General features: G+C 44.9%; 1 protein-coding gene across 8 annotated transcripts in view; it reads right to left on the minus strand.

The window, feature by feature from the left end:
- Positions 1-470: 470 nt before the first annotated feature.
- Positions 471-23,751, minus strand: part of LOC139564754 (axin-1-like) — a 42,760-nt gene continuing 19,479 nt past the window's right edge. For 6 of the 8 annotated variants that reach the window (XM_071384540.1, XM_071384538.1, XM_071384539.1 and 3 more), the window contains 9 exons: positions 22,710-23,684; positions 15,440-15,586; positions 14,081-14,177; positions 10,098-10,235; positions 6,814-7,370; positions 6,517-6,675; positions 6,108-6,359; positions 3,542-3,691; positions 471-3,292 (listed from right to left, as the gene is read on the minus strand). In XM_071384540.1, the coding sequence (XP_071240641.1) occupies positions 3,172-3,292; positions 3,542-3,691; positions 6,108-6,359; positions 6,517-6,675; positions 6,814-7,370; positions 10,098-10,235; positions 14,081-14,177; positions 15,440-15,586; positions 22,710-23,605 (2,517 nt within the window). In that variant the 5' untranslated portion in view covers positions 23,606-23,684 and the 3' untranslated portion in view covers positions 471-3,171. Of the gene's footprint in view, positions 3,293-3,541; positions 3,692-5,230; positions 5,307-5,640; positions 5,673-6,107; positions 6,360-6,516; positions 6,676-6,813; positions 7,371-10,097; positions 10,236-14,080; positions 14,178-15,439; positions 15,587-22,709; positions 23,685-23,751 lie in introns of all 8 variants that reach the window. The other 2 variants (XM_071384545.1, XM_071384543.1) reach the window with 2 other exon arrangements.

Consider the following 23,751-nt stretch of genomic DNA (forward strand, 5'->3'; position numbering starts at 1 on the left):
ACCTCCAGAACCATTATCAAAGGATTTGTCTGTAACTGCTGTCATCTCAGCCAGGTTTGAGAATCTACTCCTCACACTAGGAAATGTTTCTCTCACTCTGCTGATCATGGACTACCATAGGTTACAGTACAGATTTACGAGTCATCTTCTAGAGCCAATATTCTATACGAGGTTCCCAGTAGTCAAGCAGTAGAACACTTGAAGTGCAGGTACATGTACGGGTGAGAACCAGCCCACTTCAAGCAATGCTCACAATATCAGCCAATCAAGACTGCCATCTTCAGTTGAAGCTGTGCCAGTAAAACACTGCAGATTCTTTATTTATTTATTGCAAATCTACTTTGTGGGTAACACCTTACAGTAAAGTATAGTTTAATAGGATATTAAGTATTTCATAAAGTGTTGTTGGTTTATAGTTTAAAATCAGTAAAACAGTTAACACATTTGAATGACTACAAGTAATGCAGAAGTTCAGGTTTATTACATGTATTTATTGTTCAAGTACCTTTAAATGATAACCGCACAACTCAGCACACAGAAACAGGTCCAGGGTATTGAATATCTCCTAAGTGAATTGCTGGTTGATGACATGTACAATTTTTACATATTTACATAAAACTTTTCTATCCAAAGTGAGATGTGACATAGGAAACACTTCAACAGAACATTGTTTGTAAGACGCTAAATAAAAATATAAAGCAAGGCCCTGGTAATACTTGAGAATCACATAGCGGATGACATGAGAAGATGGCAATAAAAGGCACTCTGTGATGGTTGTTATATACATTTCATTGACCATAAGTGGGGGAAGTTCACTTTGGGGCTTTCACAGTAAGAATCACTGCCCTCCATTGGTAATACATACAGACAGTGAACATCTAATAATAATTATAACCGAGAGCCAAATTCTACATTGTAGTGTGACAGATGATGGCTGAGTACCAATATTGTCAAAGATCATGGAGTAAATACCTCTCGTTATAAAAACATAAAATACGGTTATTCAAATGTTTAAACAGGAACAATAGAGGGTTGTCCACTACGTATGTTAACTTTATACAGATTCTTTAAAAATATCCATCTAAATAAATACAAAAACAGCATCTCAGAAAAGGAGATCGTCCTCTTATATGTGGTGTTGATACAGAACAACACCCAGCAATACAGGTCTTTACCATCCTAACCACAACGGTTAGCACATTCCACCTTGCACTGACCCCGGCACAACGCCCTAGAACAGGGCTCTCCAACCCTGCTCCTGGACAGCTACCGTCCTTGCAGGCTCCCTCCAACCCTAATCTAGCGCAAACGATTGTAGTAATTAGCTGATTGATGAGCTGAATCGGGTTAGTTACAGCTGGGGTTGGAGTGGAAACCTACATGGAGGGTAGCTCTCCAGGAACAGGGTTGGAGCGGAAACCTACATGGAGGGTAGCTCTCCAGGAACTGGGTTGGAGCGGAAACCTACATGGAGGGTAGCTCTCCAGGAACAGGGTTGGAGAGCCCTGCCCTAGAACATTGTACAAGAGAATTCCACTTCAACACAGGGATTTGGAGAATAATCAAAGAGTACCCATGTGAATGAGGGTAAATAAAGAAGAGAAAAGGGGATGACAAACATATATCAACTTCTACTGTTCTCTTTGGTGTATTGTGACCTATCAAAAAAGTAGATCATTTCATACTAAAGTTATTTCTAGAGACAATTTCTGCCAGGCACCAAATGTAGCTCTATAGAGCTATGAAAGGCTACAAGTCATTATTCAGCTGTATTTGTGATATATTAACTAGGTAAACATATACTATGTCCTTTCATTGTCCAGAGTGAAAGCATGGGGTCAGGAGCCTTTCTGAATGCATGTGAACACACATTAGGTGATCAACGCTCTATTGAACGCGGTAGTTACTTTGTGACAAACTTCCGCACACAGACCCTTTCTCTACACAGACACCCGTGTATGAACCTCCAGGAGACTTCTACTATGGACTCTGGTCTTAAATGCCTACAAAAGCTCTAGACTGTAAATAGAATCTGGATTTGAACTGTCAGTAGCATGTCCACAACTGGTTGTGATTATCTCTTATCAAAGATGTTATTTTCTGCCCTGATCTGCTACGATTAAGACCTAACTGTAGCAAAATCTGAAAGTTACTGAACATAGTGGGGATCAATTTAAGTTGGCAGATGTCTGCAGGTATGGGTATAATAATGTATTTAATGTGCATACATACGTACACTATGGGGAAAGTTAAGAGACCTCAGAGTACAGTACATTGTGCACAGATCGAGCTACTGCCGGGGAGTCCCTTTCTCATTGAAAAACACAAAACATGAAGGCAGAATCAGTTAAGGGCAACCTCAAGAAGGCATTCCTTTTTCATTTTGCGCAATTGACACTAATGCATAATACAGTGATAAGTGCAGCACGACAACTCAATGCCACTTAACTTTAGAGGACCGGCAAGGTTGAGTGTTCCTGTAAAAAGCACTTGGTAGAACATGGGGCTGTATAATAGTTCCTACAATACTTGAAACACAGCCCTGTCAAAACACTTGGATCTCGTGGAATTGGAACAGCGCCACCGCTTTAAAAGGATTAAAACGACCGCTTTTTTTCAAAATATTTAAATAGATAATATAAAACTTTATCGTTATGTTTTAAAACAGACAATCTGTACACATCTGGTACCAACACATATAAAAAATGACACGCTTGGTTACATTAGAAAGGATACCTTCTGATACGTCATATCAAAAATAATATGCTGCTTTAGTAAGCAGATTCATAGCATTTTTCATCTAGTCAAATTGTACAATGCTACATTACATTACACTCAGAAAGAGACTGAAGGAGAGAATGTCAGCTTTTGTTTTGTTTTGTTGTCCAACGCTTTCCTACTCTGTCTGCACAATGCAGTGGCACTGAGCAGATATGAAAGCCTTGGAGTCACAAGGGTCTACCACAGTGACCACTATGCACTCTTCTCCTCATTCTCTCCTACTTTCATCCATTCCCTCCTGTAGCGACTTACTCCGGTACCTTTTCTCCCCTGCCAATCCTCCCGCTAATCAAACACTTTCTCTCCGTCTCTCTCAAGTGAACAGCTCATCCATCGATAGCGCCATCGCAGGCCGACTTTGTGAGCGTCTCCTTCCTCTCCACCTCCATGTCAATCAATCTTTTCCACTTTCCCAATGATCTTCTCCTCAAAGATGGGCAGGACGGCGTCATCTTCGCGTACCTCTTCGAACACCACCCCAAAGTCATTGCTTACCTTCTTGAAAAAATACCTAGAGTCGGTTGGATAGAGAACAGTTGGTTGTTAGTTCAAGTTCATTGAAAAAGCTTTATTTATTATGCACCAAATTTACATAAGACTAAAAATTGACTTTGGAATGTGGTTCATTTTCCGCGTTACCATAAACAAAAACGTGATATTCAATTTCAAGGACTGCAGAGTTTAATAGACTAAACTGTCACATAACATCATCCTGTGAATCTAGTTTCCTGTGCCTCACCAGGTAGAGTAGTGACCTCACCTGTAGCTTCCTTTCTTAGTCAGCAGCTCTTTGAACTGGCCCAGCATGACCATGCAACCTTTGACCGACGTCCTGTACGGGATGGGCTCCCCACAGAAGTAGTAGGCCACCGTAATGTTCTCACACGCGGGCTTCTTCGTCACTTTATGTCTGCAAACAAACAAGAAAGAGGTTCATTCAATTTGTCAAGTCAAGGCTTCCTTTCATCTTTTGCCTGAAATTCTGACATCCAGAGGTATAATTTCCTCTCAGTCAGAATCTGATGTAAGGAAACAAGATTTCAAGTCACTCATACTCCCACTTTACAACTTAGAAATGTTTTGGCTGTGAGCGCCACCAGAGTTGCTATGCAGTGAATGACTGTTTAGGTGGCGAAGCATAATCAACCAGGGGGCCGGGGACCCCTAGTGGGGGGCCTTAGTTTGATTTCCAGAGTTCTGCCAAAAAGGAGAAAACCAATAAATGCTAAATATGTTTGACAAACAAATTCAAAGAATCAGTTTCATGATTTGAATACTTCATGAGCCACAATGTGTGACTTTACAGCATTGATTTCCTCTAAAATGCTATCAAATTGAGCACTCCCGGTACAGGTAATATTGCCCTAAGGACCTTGTCCAGGGAAAGTATTCATTTATCAATCAGAGTTCTTGGAGGTAATGTTGTTCCCGCAAGGAAATGCTCACATGTTTAAATGGGATTGTGATGAAGAGGTGTTATGCCCAAATGCTACCAGCAGGGAGTAGGCTACTACAGTAAGTAGTGTTCCAACTGCACGCCCCTGCGTCTGTTGTTGGGTTTGATGGTGTGGGGTGAGGTGGTGGAGGCCCAGGATAGCCAGGCTTTCATCTGCTCCTTACTGCAGCTATCCTGTCCCCCTACATCACTAAACTGTCCATCGGAGGAAGAAGCCACGGGACATCAAACAAACTGCAGCTTCACACAGAGAACAAAGCTCTGCGTTCTCGCCCCATGCAGCTTACAGTACACCTCTCCCTAGCTGCTGCCTCCTGCTACCTCCCTCCCTGTCCTCCAGTTCTATCTTCCCCATCTCTCTCCACTTAATATCATTCTAATCCCTCTCATCCCACCAGTGTGAAGCTAGAGGTATGATCATTCTCGCTGTCATCCACTGTTTTAGCCTTCACCCTGCAGCCATGGAATACTGTCTGACTAAGAAATGGCTGAAAAGGTGAGACTGATTATTCCAATCCCCACCCATACATAAGCAAATAATCAGATCAAATATGAATTTATAATTTACAAAAAACTAAACTACACACAGATGTTATTGTACAGGAAACTACTACTAGATTATGGGGATACAAGTAGTAATGCCAGTAACCAAACATGTACGGTAGTAATCTCTATGGAGTCTAGTCATACAGACAGGCCTCTTATGGCTGTGCAGATACAGAGCAGTCGGGTCTGGATGCTGCTGGTGATAGACATGGGAGGAGGTGGTGAGTTGGGGTGCTGCTGTGACCAATGGGATGGGGGTTTGGGTGCTGCTGTGACCAATGGGATGGGGGTTTGGGTGCTGCTGTGACCAATGGGATGGGGGTTTGGGTGCTGCTGTGACCAATGGGATGGGGGTTTGGGTGCTGCTGTGACCAATGGGATGGGGGTTTGGGTGCTGCTGTGACGGTGGGTGTTAAGGGCTACTGGGGTAAACCAGACTGGACGTACTGGGACTCGGAGAGCTCCGTGTCAGAGACGGCAGGCACCACGCTGAGTGGTGGGAACAGGGCGGGCCTGGCGGCAGGCGCCACGTAGAGCGGTGGGAACAGGGCGGGCCTGGCGGCAGGCGCCACGCTGAGCGGTGGGAACAGGGCGGGCCTGGCGGCAGGCGCCACGCTGAGCGGTGGGAACAGGGCGGGCCTGGCGGCAGGCGCCACGCTGAGCGGTGGGAACAGGGCGGGCCTGGCGGCAGGCGCCACGCTGAGCGGTGGGAACAGGGCGGGCCTGGCGGCAGGCGCCACGCTGAGCGGTGGGAACAGGGCGGGCCTGGCGGCAGGCACCACGCTGAGCGGTGGGAACAGGGCGGGCCTGGCGGCAGGCACCACGCTGAGCGGTGGGAACAGGGCGGGCCTGGCGGCAGGCACCACGCTGGATCACTTCCATCACATACCTGAAGGACCCAACAACCCTGGGAGTTAGACGCGGACCAGCCACAGGGCCACACCAACCAGGATACACACACCAGTGATCATGCACAGAGGTGCAATGAAAATGTAAAACAAGGTTGGTCAGTGCATCACGCTACTCAAAATGGGGTTTGATCAGTGAGAAAAGTGAAGAAGAAAAAGGGAAGAATATTTCATTCTTTAGAAGTCTGAGACTCTGTCATGCCTCAGTTCACCTCAACATTTGCTGTTTCAGCACAAACATTACTTTTCGATAACGTTATTCCTTTTTTGCCTGTATTATCAAAAGGATGAGTTTGGTGATTCAGTCACATGGCTGTCACAATCACTACAACAATACAACGGATGGCTAGACATGACATGAAGAACCAGGCTGTGACAGAGACCTCTCCCTTCCTCCCCAGGTAACGCCGACTCACCTCTGTTTGGTCTGTAAGGTCCCCGTCTTCTTCTTCTCCTCCTCCAGTCTCCTCCTAGCCTCCTCCAGCTGGGTGAGGGGGTTGGGGGCCGGGTTGGGGGGCATGGTGGGGTCCTGGATGAAGGGGTGTGAGGGCTGCACATTGTTCCGCAGCTGGGCGCTGACCCAAGGATGCACTGCCCCGGGACGCTCCACGGAGCTGGGCCGCGACACCTCGTGGCTCGACGGGGTCTTCTTGGACCCTGTGGTGCTCCTGGGAGACATCCTTGTCATTGTTTGACCCAAATGTACACATACCACCATAATACAGATCAGAGTAAATTCAATTGACTTGCATCACTGTGGTTGTACGTTACCGATTCCCTACGTGGGAAAGACAGCTAGGGGTCACCCATAAAGCCGGAACTCACCCGTAGGGGCTCTTCTTGTTGCGGACCGCCTCTCCCTCCATCATCCACTGGAGGATCTTCTGGTTCCTCTCCACGTCCTCCGGAGGCACGGGCACCTCAAAGGTCCGCACCTCCTCAGCCTTCTTAAACGGCCGCTTCGATAGCGTGCTACCTTTGCTACTACGGAAATTGCATGATAAAAAGGACAATGACGTTAATGGCAAGTGTAAAAAAAGAAATAGAAAAAGATTGGAGACATGGAAGAACTAAAAACATAATTCAAAGAGACATGAAGAGGCTGTGTGCTTCTGTGTGTACCTGTAGCCCATAGGATCCATCGGGCTGGGGCCCATGCCGTCAGCATAGTTGCGAGACTTGGACCCATAGTTGTGCTGCTCCACCCCCCAGTGGAAGTTACCATTGACCCTCATGGCTGCGTCAGCCTCCACCTGCTCTTTGGGCTTCCCTCCGGCCGGGTGGTGGATGTGGTGCACGTGTTTGTGGTGGTATTGGTGGCTGGCAGCTTCCCCCTTGGGCCCCAGCCGAGCTGGGTGTTTGCCCGGGCCTGTGGGCAGTGGCATCCCAGGTCCGGGCACCTTGCCACCTGCAGGGAAGCCATCGGGTGAGCGGGACTTGGGAGAGTGGCGGCCGGTGCCCGGGGACTGGCAGCCGGGGGTCTTCATGACTCGCTGGACGTGGTCGTCCAGGATGCTCTCGGGGTTCTCCTCGTGGGCGTCAGGACGCAGCGCCAGGCCGTTGTAGCCAATGTCAGAGTAGCGGGGGTTGTTGTAGTGCTGTGGGTGGGCACCAGGGGGCAGTCTGTGACTGGAGAACGAGGTGGATGTGGAGATGTCTGCATCCTCACCCTCTTCCTCCTTCCAGAAAGAAAAATAAATGATCATTAAATATACTGAAGGTGGTTACTACCCAACTCAACAGCAATACTACAAGTTGGCATATCAGAGATCACATCAGTATATAATACACAAATATATCCTACACATTCATTTCTGCTGTACATTGAGACATATCTCAATTACAACCCACATGTATGAGCTTCAGCGTCTGGTCATTTCCCAAGAAAATAAATGGAGCCCCAACTCAGCATTGTGAAAGAACAACTGCTAAAGTCATTTCAAAAGGCAAAAGGCAATTTGTTCCAATCAGTCACACCAGCAGATGGCACACTTCCACGAGACCATGTGTTAACACGTGCCGTGGCATTATCACGGCTCTGCTGCAGAGGCAATGTTCTTCCTCTGTGGTGCAAAGCTATTTCGCTCTACATCATGTCTGCCAGCATAATCTTAGCTCTCAATAGACCCTTGATTTTTACTACAATTAAATAGCTCTATATATTTCAAGCTACAATATTGCTATGTACTAGTTCCTAGACAAAGGCGCAGTCAGCCATAGTAACTAACCGTATGGCACGTACAGCCATAGCAACTAACCGTATGGCACGTACAGCCATAGCAACTAACCGTATGGCACGTACAGCCATAGCAACTAACCGTATGGCACGTACAGCCATAGGAACTAACCGTATGGCACGTACAGCCATAGCAACTAACCGTATGGCACGTACAGCCATAGTAACTAACCGTATGGCACGTACAGCCATAGTAACTAACCGTATGGCACGTACAGTCATAGTAACTAACCGTATGGCACGTACAGTCATAGTAACTAACCGTATGGCACGTACAGCCATAGTAACTAACCGTATGGCACGTACAGCCATAGCAACTAACCGTATGGCACGTACAGCCATAGCAACTAACCGTATGGCACGTACAGCCATAGCAACTAACCGTATGGCACGTACAGCCATAGCAACTAACCGTATGGCACGTACAGCCATAGTAACTAACCGTATGGCACGTACAGCCATAGTAACTAACCGTATGGCAAGTACAGCCATAGTAACTAACCGTATGGCACGTACAGTCATAGTAACTAACTGTATGGCACGTACAGCCATAGTAACTAACTGTATGAGACGTACAGCCATAGTAACTAACTGTATGAGACGTACAGCCATAGTAACTAACTGTATGACACGTACAGCCATAGTAACTAACTGTATGAGACATACAGCCATAGTAACTAACTGTATGACATGTAGCAGCTGTGCATATCATTGTGCCCTTATTTCACCAGGTCTGTCTCCGTCTCTGCAACTAACTGAATTGCTAAGGATGTGTGGACTCGGTCTTCCACTCCCCTAACTAAAACACATCAGCCCCCATTGGCTTCTCACCGCCTCACCCTTCCCACACACCTTTGATGGCATTTCAACATGGGAATCATTGGCAAATAACAGTGGGCAATTTATGTGGTGGAGGCTTTGATGCTCACTCCAGGTAGAGGAATCCTGGGCGGGAGCTAAGGACTTTTTGATGAGGGTCTGACTGGCGCGTGCAGATATTGGCCTGGCTCTCGGTCTCTGGCTCAGAGCAGCTGTGCAGGCCATTGCTCTGCACTCTCAGTTACCCTGTTCGTGCCAAAATGAGGCCAGATCCAGACCTGCTGAGCCCATCCTGCTAAAAAGGCATCTACTAATGAATGTGATGTACTGAGTCTCTCTCACTCACTCTCACCTCAGGGAAGTGGAACGTACTGCTGCTATTGAACATGTAAATTATACATTAGGTGGGCCAATATTCAGAGCGTTGAAAAGTAAAGCGAAAAACGCCTATTAAGTTATTTATCTCTCAGTGGCAGCAATGCATTGATCCTAAAGGTTCTGTATTATTTAGAGGAGAGATGAAGACGACAAATGATTTCATCAGTCAACAGCACCATAATACCACAGGCTATCCTGCTATATTGACCCATTCCTTTCAGACACTACTGAGGGAGTATGCCGAGACCGGATGTGACCTCTCCATCAATCAACATTGGATTGAGGCCACATTCAGTGAGATCAGGGTGTAAGTCTGTGGATGAAAACCAGGTTAGAGAGCAGTGGAGAGGAATTTGGGGGGGGAACTAGCTTATCTTTGATTTAGGTAAGAATATCAGTTAATAGAGTCACTATTTGTCACTCCCGTCTGCCACCAGCTCTTAATAAAGAGAAACCTACTGTTCCATGATGGCGGCTCCTCTTACAGAGGGGCCAAACGACATAAAATATCTGCCTTGAGACTTAAGACCTGGCTCTGTGTACCGAAAGAGATTCCATTTGCGGTGAGCGCAGGCATTTCTTCACGCTCCAACTGACTTCAAACAAAGTCATTACAGTGCGCCAGGCTCACAAGTGGCTCAGGCTGTCTACAGGTCTTCCATCTGATGCCAGAGACAAAGGGATCCAGGATACAGCGGGATGGATCCCTGATAGGCCAGAGCTACACTTCTATAAATGATTCATAATGGAATAATGTCTGTTTCCTTTGAATGAATCAACCCAGTCCTTTCAAAACAACTGAGATATTACAGTGTACCTTCTGATAGACAGCCAGACAAACAGCGACCAGCTATAGAGAACATGGTAAGAGGCTGTTAAGAGGATGATGGGGGCATATAGAGTAGTACAGCGCCCCACCAGGGAGAGGGATCACACCGACAGCATAGTGGTATTTCTGTGGACAACAACGTACCAATCGGACTCTCTTCAGCCGCTCCTCCAGTTTCTCCTGGGCCTCCCTCTCCCTCTGCACTCCCTCCAGCCGGCTGATCAGATCCGCCGCAAACTTCTCCGGCTCCACGTGAATGTCCTTTGGTATCCGGTTTGTGCGCTAACAGAGGGAAACACACAATTTTCAGTTCATTTCAAATTGTACCGGTAGTCATTCGCTGATAACATTGTTGCCGTTTTCTCCTCAAAAAGGTAAAACCTGTGGTCCCCTATGCTGTTCACTTCGGTTGATAGAACAGAAGGGAGAAAATGGTACATAAGGAGGAAAGACTTATCAAACAAGTCTACAGTTTATCAGGGAAAAGCTAAACAGGAGACCTGTAATGGAAATGAACGTGCCAAAACAATAACCTCAAACCAAAGTCAAGAAGACTACTGCTTAGTAGCTAATGTAGTACCTACAAGGTCTGATTTGACATGGTTTAAGGCTTTGAATAGTCTGATATAGGCTACTACGCAGAATGTATGCTGTAAGCCACAGGCATTCATCTCAACAACGAAGTTTCAACATAGGGTACTTCCAAAGTTAAAGAAAATGCACAAGATAGTTAGTCAAATATCAGCCATAAACAACTTTGTTGGTCAGTGACTTTATAATAGCCATTAAAAAAGAAAACAGCGAAATCAATCTCCAGATCGACCCGTTGCAGCGTGACACCATGGCCCACTTGCCTAGTTAAATAAAGGTTAACAGTGTCTGAGCTACAGGCCACGTCTGGAAAAACACTGTGAAAACCCACGGGTACACCACAGACCAGACTTCACCTCTAAAAGGTGATTGTCCGTTCAAAATAATCCCTATCATTGCATGTTTAATTACAGGCAGCAGAGTGAAGTACATTTTTATCAAAGGGAGATGCTGGGAATATGCAGCTCGTAGCTGGTATTCCCAACACAACTCAAGCCTGTAAAGTGCATTGTTGTAGTAATCTAGCAAAGAGAGATTAAAGTACATTCTGGGTACAGCCTAAATATTGTAGAGGGCCGTTTTACTCAGGGCCCCACCCAAGCACACAGGATATGTCCACATGCTGATTACAAAGTCGGAGATTTCTCCAGCTCTGACTGCTATTTTCTCTTTGAATTTGGTTTCAGTTGGATTCATATTCATTTTACCCAACACAGACAAAGCTTTACACACAAACAGCCCAGAGTAGCTTTATGGCCATTAGAAGACCTGGTTGTAGAAATTATTTCACTACTGTGGCTATTACCCTCTATTAGTGATGATTGTACACAGAGCGTACAAAACATTAGGAACACCGTCCTAATATTGAGTTGTACCCCCTTTTGCCCTCAGAACAGCCTCAATTCATCAGGGCATGGACTACAAGGTGTCAAAGAGTTCCACAGGGATGCTGGACCATGTTGACCCCAATGCTTCCCACAGTTATGTCAAGTTGGCTGGATGTCCTTTGGGTGGTGGACCTTTCTTGATACTCACGGGAAACTGTTGAGCGTGAAAAACCCAGCAGCGTTGCAGTTCTTGACACAAACCGGTGGACCTGGCACCTACTACCGTACCCTGTTCAAAGGCAATTCAATATTTTGTCTTGCCCAGTCACCCTCTGAAATGGCACACATACACAATCCACATAACCTATAGTCACCTTCATCTACACTGATTGAAGTGGGTTTAACAATGACATCAACAAGGGTTGATCGCTTTTACCTGGATTCACCTGGTCATTTTATGTCATGGAAAGAGTAGGTGTTTCTAATGTTTTGTACACTCAGTGTATGCAGTGCATTCAGAAAGTATTCAGACCCCTTGACTTTTTCCACATGTTGTTACGTTACAGGGTTGTTATAAAATGTATTACATTTTTCTCATCAATCTACTCACAATACCCCATAATGACAAAGCAAAAACAGATTTTCAGATTATTATTTTTTTAAATGGAAGAAAACCCCCCAGAAATATCACAGTTACATAAGTATTCAGACCCTTTACTCAGTACTTTGTTGAAGCACCTTTGGCAGTGATTACAGCTTCGAGTCTTCTTGGGTATGACGCTACAAGCTTGGTACACCTGTATTTGGGGAGTTTCTTCCATTCTTCTCTGCAGATCCTCTCAAGCTCTGTCAGGTTGGATGGGGAGCGTCGTTGCACAACTATTTTCAGGTCTCTCCAGATGTTCGATCGGGTTCAAGTCAGGCTCTGGCTGGGCCACACAAGGACATTCAGAGACTTGTCCCAAAGCCACTCCGGCGTTGTCTTGGCTGTGTGCTTATGGTCGTTGTCCTGTTGGAAGGTGAACCTTTGCCCAAGTCTGAGGTCCTGAGCACTCTGGAGCAGGTTTTCATCAAAGATCTCTCTGTACTTTGCTCCGTTCATCTTTCCCTCAATCCTGACTAGTTTCCCAGTCCCTGCCGCTGAAAAACATCCCCACAGCATGATGCTGCCACCACCATGCTTCACAGTAAGGATGGTGCCAGGTTTCCTCCAGATGTGACGCTTGGCATTCAGAACAAAGAGTTCAATCTTGGTTTTATCAGTCCAGAGAATCTTGTTTATTATGGTCTGAGTGTCCTTTAGGTGCCTTTTGGCAAACTCCAAGGAGGCCGTCATATGCCTTTTACTGAGGAGTGGCTTCCGTCTGGCCACTCTACCATAAGGCCTGATTAGTGGAGTGCTGCAGGGATGGTTGTCCTTCTGGAAGGTTCTCCCATCTCCAGAGGAACTCTGGAGCTCTGTCAGTGGCCATCGGGTTCTTGGTCACCTCCCTGACCAAGGCCCTTCTCCCCCGATTTCAGTTTGGCCAGGTCGCCAGCTCTCGGAAGAGTCTTGGTGGTTCCAAATGTCTTCCATTTAAGAATGATGGAGGCCACTGTGTTCTTGGGGACCTTCAATGCTGCCAACATTTTTTGGTACCCTTCCCCAGATCTGTACCGTGACACAATCCTGTCTCGGAGCTTTATGGACAATTCCTTCGACCTCATGGCTTGTTTTTTGCTCTGACATGCACTGTCAACTGTGGGACCTTATATAGACAGGTGTGTGTCTTTCCAAATCATGTCAAATCAATTGAATTTACCATCAGGTGGACTCCAATCAAGTTGTAGAATCATCTCAAGGATGATCAATGGAAACAGGATGCACCTGAGCTCAATTTCAAGTCCCATAGCACAGGGTCAGAATAGTTATGTAAATAAAAGTATTTCTGTTTTTGATTTTTATTACATTTGCAAAAATGTCATTATTAAGTAGATTGATGAGGATAATTTTTTATTTAATCTATTTTAGAATATGCCTGTAACGTAACAAAATGTGGGGGGGAAAAATCAAGGGGTCTGAATACTTTCCAAATGCACTGTACGTCTCTCCATTACCACTGCAGTATGTGTCAGGGACTAATCCATTAGACAAAAACAGAACAATGAAGGACAAGACAGCCAGCGTTTCCATTATTCTGCTATGCATAGTTCGTTTCTTTATTATTTTGTATTCTGTGTCCCGAAAAACAGAAGTCGATGAAAAAAGATATATTCTACACAAAAACATACATGCATCCTAATGTGAGGGAGAGTTTTGTTAAACTCTTGACCCTGAGGCCCAATTAGGATGGGAGTTCTCCTGTAGGGAGCTGCAGAGGCATGCAGGGAGGCGGGACTGCCACAGAGGAGAAACACTGCTGTCTGATGGGCTTCAACTCAGACAGACAGCTGAGGGCTGGGGAGAGCACCAGGCACAGTTTAGAAAGCACAAGCCTCACTATGAGCTATTCACACACCCTACACGGGCCCAGAGAGAGATGCAGTCTGGCATCTTACAAATGCAGGAAGGTGGAGAGATGGGAACATTTGAGAAAGACTGATGTTTCTAGAATACCAGGTTACAGCCATGTCAGCAGTCTTTGATGAGCGAGTGGGGATCTTGCAGGTATGTGTGCGTACTTGTTTGTGTAGGGGTGTGTGTGTGCAGCTAAACCAAGGTTAACTTACAGGAATATGAGGTAGTGGCACACGCCCATTTGCTTTGGCACTTTCGTGCATCTCTCGTCGATGCTGTTTGCGATATTTGTATGGTGGAACCCCATCTCTGGAACAAAAACAAAAAGGACAATTTTACAAACATATTCAAAACTGGAAAACTCATAGGTTACTTTGAAGCTGGTGTGGTCGCTGACACCAACACCAAGAACTGTTTTATCCCACGTCTCAGTGGTACTGCTGGGTTTGCCTCGTCTGTGCCAGGAGCTGTGGAGCAAACAGCAGATAATGGCCTCCAATCTAACCTGCTTCAGACACATGTTTTTGTCCTGCTGAGCAGCCTTTGATGTTTCGTTAACATGCGTTCCCCTGTGCCATCTCTGAAGTTACAGCACCGTTCCTGTCTTCTCTGGCTTCCCTCTGCCAACACATCCTAGCTCCATCTACTCTAAAGGGAAACAGTGTGCTTCCCGCTAAGGCGGAAGAAAGAGGATCGCTGCGCTAAATAACAGCTTGTGTCCAACATGGGATCCTCCAAAGGCGCTGCTTATACATTTACCCATCTTGAAACAAACCGTTGTCAAGCAATGTGGGTAGGTCATATAAGACGTAGGCTATAACATTTTATTTGTATTCTTTGTGTACCGACTCCTTTTACACAATTATGAGAGCCTGTCATAATCTACTCAACCTTTTACCGTCAATTCTCCACCATTTCCTCACAATTCCGGGAAACTTGATTTAAAGGGTAACAGGTCAATGCCTTCAAATGACATACTTTGGCCCTGTCGTACCTCCCAGTTTATAGCTCTATAATTAGCATAAGTAATGACATTTAGCAGCGATCATTCGTGTGGGTAATGAACAGATGGCTGTTCTCTGAGGAGAGGAGCAGAGAGAGATGTGTTGCTGCTCCCAGTGAGACAGACAGACAGGGGGAAAAGGCACCATGGCACCAGTCTGCGTGCAGCAGGAGGCGCTACAGTCAGACTAGGGCCCTATTCATTCGGCACCAAACGGAAGAAAACATTCTCAAAAAGAGGGACTACCTGAACTTGTTCAATGAGAAACTTGTTTCTGTTTTCTGTGGCAAAACGTTTTGCTACTGTGTGCCCTAATGAATACGACCCAGGTAGAGCTCAGATATACTGGGCATGGGTGAAATTGAAAATAACACGCTCTCACTATTGTTTTCTACACCCACACATGTCATGAAATTGTTTGTGACGGTCCTCGTGCTGAATAGCAAGGAACAGGGAAGTTAACCTTCATTCTCAAGACATTCTGCCCTTACTTGTGGTATGTACTATTACAGTTTGACCGATTGTGTGTGTGAGTGGGAGGTGATGCGGAGGCTGTGCGAATACGTACACACTGCTGTCTGTCAGGGAGAGTGTGTCGACGTCGCTGGCACTGGACATGCTCTGCTGCTCGCTGTCGTTGGCGCTGGTGGCAGGGGCCATGGCGTAGCCCGTGTTGACGTAGTACGGGTTGACAGGCTCCCGCCACGGCACACGTCTAGAAGAAACACAACGTTCAGAGAGATAGCATTAAGGCAAAGTCATTAACAATACATAGCACGTGATATAACACAATCAATGATGTCAGAGTGTATTAGCACCATTAAACAATAGATTCAGGTTCACATGAGACACACGTAAGTACATTTTACAAAGATTATTGCACTGTATTATCATAGCATTAAAAGAGAAGGACGTTGTTAGTTATTCTGGATAAGAGCCGATAAGAACTGAGTGACAATGTAAATGTCATTTAGATATAAAACAAAGAAACATTTCCAAATAAGACTACTGTAGTATCTCTGTAGTAATACATGCCTTTCACACAAAACCACCCACATTGTCATAATGAATATCCTTCAGAGGGTTTCTAAGGGTAGGTAGAGTAGAGATGCTGATTTAATTCTGATTGGAGGCATCGCATCACCACAGCCTCCATCATTGACTCAAACTCCCTCAACACACTCCTCAAACTTCTCCCTTCACGTGAATTATAGATCTGGGTAGGCCTCTGTTCTCTTCATCATTAAACTGAAGAAGATCCCTAAAGTGTTCAGTGCGTGCTCCCTCCCTGGGAACTCTGAAGCTCTCAGTCTTACCAGAGACCAAACCAAACCCAGGCTACTTCTGACTGGTTATCAGTCAGCCCATACTCTAGCCAAAGAAAGAAAAATAAGATCTATTACGAAGTGGTAAATCAGTTTGGATTAAGAGAAGAATGGAGAGTGGTTGAAGAATGTCTTTTAGTTCTACATTATGTAAGTAAAGGGATGAGATTCTAATATGTCTAGAAACGACAAATTACAATTGGTTCTCTATGAAAAGCAATGTCAGTCGTGACAGAAGATATCATTTATTGTGTCATAACTAGACTGCCTATCTATCGAATAAAATGACGATATAAACTAGATTTCCATGCGAATATTCCTCAATCCACAAAGTAAACATGCGCATTTTCCCACCAGTGGTGTTTCCACCAAACTGAATTGTCGCGGATAAGAATCAGTGCATGATGACGTGGTGCACACAAAAATGTCCTTTCTCGGCTTACCGAATAAAATGTGAATGTTTAACGTGTTTCCATCACATTTCAACTCTACCGACAGTTTTGCCACAATTGTTTTTGGTGTTAAATAGCAAAATGTGACTGGTCTGGTTTTGGTACGTGTGCTTTAGCCAACAGCTCACGGACACAGATCGGGTAGGCTCTGCGGAAGGTTAGTCTACATGATGATATCACAGAGAATATTATTTTCTTTTGTCAAACGGCAGTCAAGCATCGATCATCATGTCACCAGAATAAGACCCTCAACATTTATTGGAAAGGAGCATCAAGATCACCGTGCACTTTCACCGCCCTGTGAAGTTCACCATAACTTATTTCATCTGTAGCCTAATAAAGTGCATGGTTTCCTGAGTCATAGTGGGAGGACCACACACCATGTCATCAAGTGACTCCAAGTTTAATTCGATATGATGGCTATTACATATTTGCGCATAAAGGCATTTCCACCACCATTTCTCGCATAATAACATTTTACCGAAACAAAAAGGTCCCACCATGTCAAACGAACAACTTATCCGTCAGCGTTTATAACATTGTACTGGAACTTCCTGTTTCCATCACAGCTGTTATTTATTTTGTTTTTTATACTGTATGACTTTACTCACACAAAATGTATGGATGGAAACGTGGTTATTGGCTATAAATGACAGGACCGAGGCTAGTGGTACTGCCGTCACATTCAGACAGGATCATATCAAGGTGGTGTCCAACTATAAAAGTAAGAGACTATTCCTCGACAATCCCGAAGGCAAATTTCCCCCGAGAAAAACCCCCACACAGAAATATACCTCACTTCCTATTCAACATAACATGGACATAAACACAGGTCTAGTCTTCGTAAAGAACAGGTGTACAGTCATGCTTTCTGAACAGAGAGCCCTGTCCTGTCCATCAACCATAAGTCCTATCAGCTTTTATCACTGGAAAAGAGATTACAGTTGAATACTAAAGCACTCTAGTCATTAAATGATGGCCTTTTTGTATTTTCAGTCCATAAGCACTGTCATCAGTAAGCCATTACATCATCTGTCCTTCAAGGGAAGTCTACTGAATTACCCATGGCGAACATGCATGACCATTTGCTTTTAGCTTACAAGCCAAATCTAACAAAAACATGAAATGTCATAACGTGAACAACTAAGAAAACAAGGGAAAGAGCTCAGATAAGTACTTCATTTGGAATAGTCAGCAATTTTGCAATAAAAGTGAGTTTCCATTGAAGTCAAAAATGACAACAACAAAAAAACAATAAAAAAAAGTTGAGTAGTAAAAATCGATACACTTCTCAAAACAGAGGCTCTGAGGAGAACACTTATTTGCTCCGGATGCTCTAAAACTGCTTTGAGGAACAAAACCCACACCATGACGGCATCCCTCATGCTACATTTATCAAACAAAAACAAGTCCAACCAATACGAGCCGTCAATGCATAGAAGTGTACATTTTGTGGCTGAGGTGCAACGTGGTTGTGGATAACGACCACCTTCTATGGCCAAGGTTTCAAATGAGTGGGATTCATTTAAAGGAAGGAGTGTTACGAGAGGAAATGCAACTGAAAGGGGCAGCTGCAGGAGGCCACAGTGTTTTAAGGAGTGTGCACGGCAGGGGAGCGAGCGCCAAGCAGGAAGCCTCCTTTCTACCAGGGTTTCCCCTTGACCTGGAAGCCTGCTTCCCCTGCTGCCTCCTAGAAGCCAGGGCTTCCAATTCTACAACCTGGCTGCGTTCTCTCTTCAGGGCACCACGTGGAAAATGGCAGCCCCCTACCAGAACCTGAATCATGGCCATCCATCCTACTGACTGGTATTGAGGCATCTGTTTATGAGCCTCTAAACCCAGCCTGGTTCAGCCTGAGAGGAGGAAAGGGATGGAAGCAGCTCTCGGATTACTGCAGCCTCTGATGATTATTCCCAGGCAGCACTCAAGCCCATGATCTAGAATCTTCTAATGATTGAAGCAGCAGCCATGATGTCAATGTTCACAGAATCACAGAGAGAGAGAGAGCAAAGAGATGGAGCCGGAGATGAGATATGCTTTCGAACCAACACTGGTTTCATCATGGTTGATTTTTTCTGCTGTTTAGCTATGACAGTGTGGGTGCACAGCTGTAAATGGATGACATTTCATCACGTTTCTTACGACCGACGAGTAGGCCAGGCGGCTTTTGATGAACATGAGGAAATACCTCTCAGAAAGCCCATCAAAACATCATCCATATCTTTGAATACCCTTGTCCTGAAAAACTCAAGGAACTTGTCCTCCTGATGCACAGTGATCGAAGCTCAATGCCAAATCATTAGATGTAGGGCCTTTTGTTGTTCCAATGACTTGGGCATTTCTTTGGGCCTAGAGAATAATTACTGGTCCTTTGTCACTCCCCTTTACATTGGAGTGCAGCCACCCCTGGATTACCACCGATTGGTTTATCAAAGCCCTGCTCATACACAGCAACATACAGTTGAAGTCGGAAGTTTACATACACTTAGGTTGGAGTCATTAAAACTCGTTTTTCAACCACTCCACAAATGTCTTGTTCACAAACTATAGGTTTTGGCAAGTCGGTTAGGACATCTACTTTGAGCATGACAAGTAATTTTTCCAACAATTGTTTACAGATTATTTCACTTATAATTCATTGGATCACAATTCCAGTGTGTCAGAAGTTTACATACACTAAGTTGACTGTACCTTTAAACAGCTTGGACATTTCCAGAAAATGATGTCATGGCTTTAGAACCTTCTGATAGGCTAATTGACATTATTTGAGTAAATAGGAGGTGTACCTGTGGATGTATTTCAAGGCAATCCTTCAAACTCAGTGCTTCCTTGCTTGACATCATAAGAAACTCAAAAGAAATCAGAAAAAAATTGTAGACCTCCACAAGTCTGGTTCATCCTTGGGAGCAATTTCCAAACGCCTGAAGGTACCATGCTCATCTGTACAAACAATAGTACACAAGTATAAACCATGGGACCACGCAGCCGTCATACCGCTCAGGAAGGAGACGCGTTCTGTCTCCTAGAGATGAACGTACTTTGGTGCGAAAAGTGCAAATCAATCCCAGAACAACAGCAAAGTACCTTGTGAAGAAGCTGGAGGAAACAGGTATAAAAGTATCTATATCCACAGAAAAAATAGAACTGTTTGGCCATAATGACCATTGTCATGCTTGGAGGGAAAAGGGGGTGGCTTGCAAGCCGAAGAACACCATCCCAACCGTGAAGCACGGGGGTGGAAGCATCATGTTGTGGGGGTGCTTTGCTGCAAGAGGGACTGGTGCACTTCACAAAATAGATGGCATCAGGAAAATTATGTGGATATATTGAAGCAACATCTCAAGACATCAGTCAGGAAGTTAAAGCTTGGTCGCAAATGGGTCTTCCAAATGGGCAATGACCCCAAGCATACTTCCAAAGTTGTGGCAAAATGGCTTAAGGACAACAAAGTCAAGGTATTGGAGTGGCCATCACAAAGCCCTGACCTCAGTCCTATAGAACATTTGTAGGTAGAACTGAAAAAGTGTGTGCGAGCAAGGAGGCCTACAAACCTGACTCAGTGCTCAGTGCTAAACCTGACCAGCTCTGTCAGGAGGAAACTTATTGTGGGAAGCTTGTGGAAGACTACCCGAAACGTTTGACCCAAGTTAAAACATTTAAAAGGCAATGCTACCAAATCCTAATTGAGTGTATGTAAACTTCTGACCCACTGGGAATGTGATTAAAGAAATAAAAGCTGAAATAAATCACTCTACTATTATTCTGACATTTCACATTCTTAAAATAAAGTGGTGATCCTAACTAACGTAAGACAAGGATTTTTTACTAGGATTAAATGTCAGGAATTGTGAAAAACTGAGTTTAAATGTATTTAGCTAAGCTATATGTAAACTTCTGACTATAGGTGAAGGAATCAGACCTGCTAGCAGGTTAGTTACTCATTACATTCTCTCTACAATTACTCTGAAGATGATAGGGTTATATAAAAATGGAGGCTATATATCTAACCTGTTCAAACCAGAAATTTTCATTGAGGTAAACCATCTAAACTACTTTCCGAGGGAGACCTGGAGAGAGGAGGGGCACCAGGAGAAATGTTCCTGGTGGAAAATGAGACAGGGGTGAATTGAATAAGACCGACAGATTGAAATGAGTCTTTCAGAATGAACAGTTTCATATAAAATGTGTATTCATGCTCATCATAGCACGCACACATATTCAGAGAGCTTTGTCTCTACAAGAACAGTGACTCGCTGAGGCTATCACCTGCTTGTCTGAGAACAACGTACAAACATCCCGCAACATTTTTTGTGCATTACTACACAACTGTGAAAAAACAAAATGTTTTTCTCCATATTCATCTTCACTACAGAGCTGCTCCCTTTTAATTCCCTGGATTCTGGTCTTCACACATTAAGAGACATCTGACTGGTGCAAAATTTAGTTGCACAAAAACCCGAAGGGTGATGCTAAAAGGCTATTTAAAAATGGAGGGTAATCTTGTTGTAATTTCCGCCAAATACTAGACCTAATGAAATAGTAATTTGAAAACAACCTAAAAAATGCACTGCTCTCACTAATTAAAGCAAATCATATCCAGAGGCCATAGAATACACAATCAGAAGTAGGGTGGAGTGGGGAGTGTTTGTGGTTTTAAAATATCCTAGTCTTTCATTTTGTCACATTTATAGGCCAGCTGGAAATGAGAAAAGGCAACATATAGGCCTATACACTATAACTATACTAAAAACACTGTTCGGAGCATCCAAATAGACTAAAGTCAGACAAAACAATAGTCCTTAGCATAGGACAATAGTCTAAACAAAGTGCTATTTCTGAGACCTATTTCCAAAATCACAACACTAGTCCTAAACTAAAACAAAGACTTGGAAACGTTACTTTTTTAGTCAGGCTAATTGAAGACGGATTTCAAGTCCTTCAGCCCTGCAAGCACAACTCTTCAACACATTCTCTGCACAGAGTGCTACTGCATCTTCTGCATATGTCAAGGTTTGTCTAAGACTCTTGATAGAAAAGTGGGTCAACTTCTAGGGATAGAATTATGCAATCTTCGATCTCTGCACCAGACAATGCCAACAGTGAATACAGTATCCTTAAGCACATCTGAAAAGTAAAAATGCTGTGTTCTTACATATTTCAGAGCAAGGCTAAATAAATCCGCAAAATCCCTCCGCATATTCTTCTCACAACTGGTGATAGCAGCTTTGCTTAGTGACAAATATGGAACAAAATCAGAGATGTGTGAATGTCTTTAAAAAAAATATTGATATTTAATTCACAGACTTTGGCAGGAACATTTGTGGGCCTAATCCTTTGCATAGTGGGCTAAAAAGCCCAGATGCGCTGTTTCTGTTCCAACAGGACGAGGATTAGAGTTTTAAGTAGTCAGTCACATCGCACAATCCCATTCTGCGCAAATGAAATGACACAAGGCTGTGACACAAAGGCTTCTGTCAAATATAACATAAGCATCATATTACTATTGATTAAAGAATGGAAGACAGACAAACAAGACTGTACTTTTACAATCCTATTTTAGTCATCCAGAAGAGAAATATGGGGAGTGATTCCTTTTTCATGTGCCAGGTTCATTTCCTTAGACAGGGAATAGTTCCTTTGACTTTCGGCTGCAGTTAAACCAGACTTCTCCATTTTCCACAGTCAAAAGAGAAATCATGTTGAGCTTTTCTCTGAGAGAACCTTTCTTCCACTAGAAAAGCCTGCCATTCACGGGACACCTGCGTGGGGAACACAAAGAGCGTCTGCCTCCACCTTCTAACAACCGGCAAATGCTCTCCCTTCGACCCCTGCCACTGCCTCGCCATCACAGGTACTTAAAGGCCTCTGCCTACACTGCATTCCTCTCATCTTAAGCTGTCCGCTGTGCTAAACTCAGAGGCACTTTTCATCTCCAACTTCAGGCAGCACTCGCACAGAGGGGGGAGGACAAGTTTATTTCTAATTCAGCACTTGCACAGAGAAGCTAGATAGATATAGAGACTGGAGAGAGAGAGAGAGAGGATGTCGGGAGAGGATTTACCTGTACTCGTGACTGTCCTGGAATCTCTTGGTGCTGGTGACGCGTTGGGAAGCTGTCTCCTGAAGCAGCTTCTGTGTGAGCCGGTTGCTGGGAGTGGGATCACTCTCCTGCTGCTCCTCCAACTCGTGGTCACATCTCCACTCCTCGTCCTCGTTCAGCGTGGGCAAATACCCTGGTAAAACCTTCCCACCCCCAGAGACAGAGCTCTGGTCGCTGTAGAGCTTAGGGCTCTCCCCCCCAGTCCTGGTGTATTCCAAATAGATATCTGACTTGAGGAACAGCGGGTAGGTGTTCTCCTCCATCATAGTCTGAATCTCAGTCTGAGCCTGGTCAAACATGGCCGGGTCAATGTGCAGCCTCATCACACAGTCCTTGATGAAGCTCTTGGTGGCCGGTTTGATCTGTCTCGAGACTATTCCATTGTTGTCCAGGATGTACTTTTTATAAATGGCTTTCGCCAGTTTCAGCTTCTTCTCCTCGCCCTGGCCCTCGTTGGCCTCGAGCTTCCGGAAGCCAGTGCAGGCGAACCAGAAGTCCAACATGTCGGCACATTCCTCCTGCTTGAGGAACGTCCTGAAGAGGTGGATACCATCCTGGTCGTCCAGGAGGGAGTGCAGGGACTCTGCCCACTTAAGGTAGGGCGGCGTGGGGGAGGCGCTGCCCTCCGGCTCATAGCCCAGGTCCAGGTCAGGTCGCCTGGGCGTGGCGGCCTCGTTCTTGAGGCTCTCGCTCTTGAAGGAATAGAAGCCGTGGCTGTAGGGCCGTCCATCGCTGGACACCAGCTCTCCTTCCTCCCCAGGGACCGGGGGTCTGGGGGCATCCTCAGTGAAGCTGCCCCCCAGATCCACCAGGTAACCCCCCAACTTGTCGCCCACGCTCATGTTCACAGCGTCCATACACCCCGTCCCAGTACAGCCCACAGTGCAGAACTATCAGATCCACCCCTCTACTTATGCCACGGTGAAAGAATTTCTCCTGTAAGAAAAATACAAAAATATACAATGAGTGGAAACTTAAAACACACGTTTAAACATATTCACAG

The sequence above is a fragment of the Salvelinus alpinus genome, chromosome 36, assembly GCF_045679555.1.
Source record: "Salvelinus alpinus chromosome 36, SLU_Salpinus.1, whole genome shotgun sequence".
Classification (NCBI taxonomy): domain Eukaryota; kingdom Metazoa; phylum Chordata; class Actinopteri; order Salmoniformes; family Salmonidae; genus Salvelinus; species Salvelinus alpinus.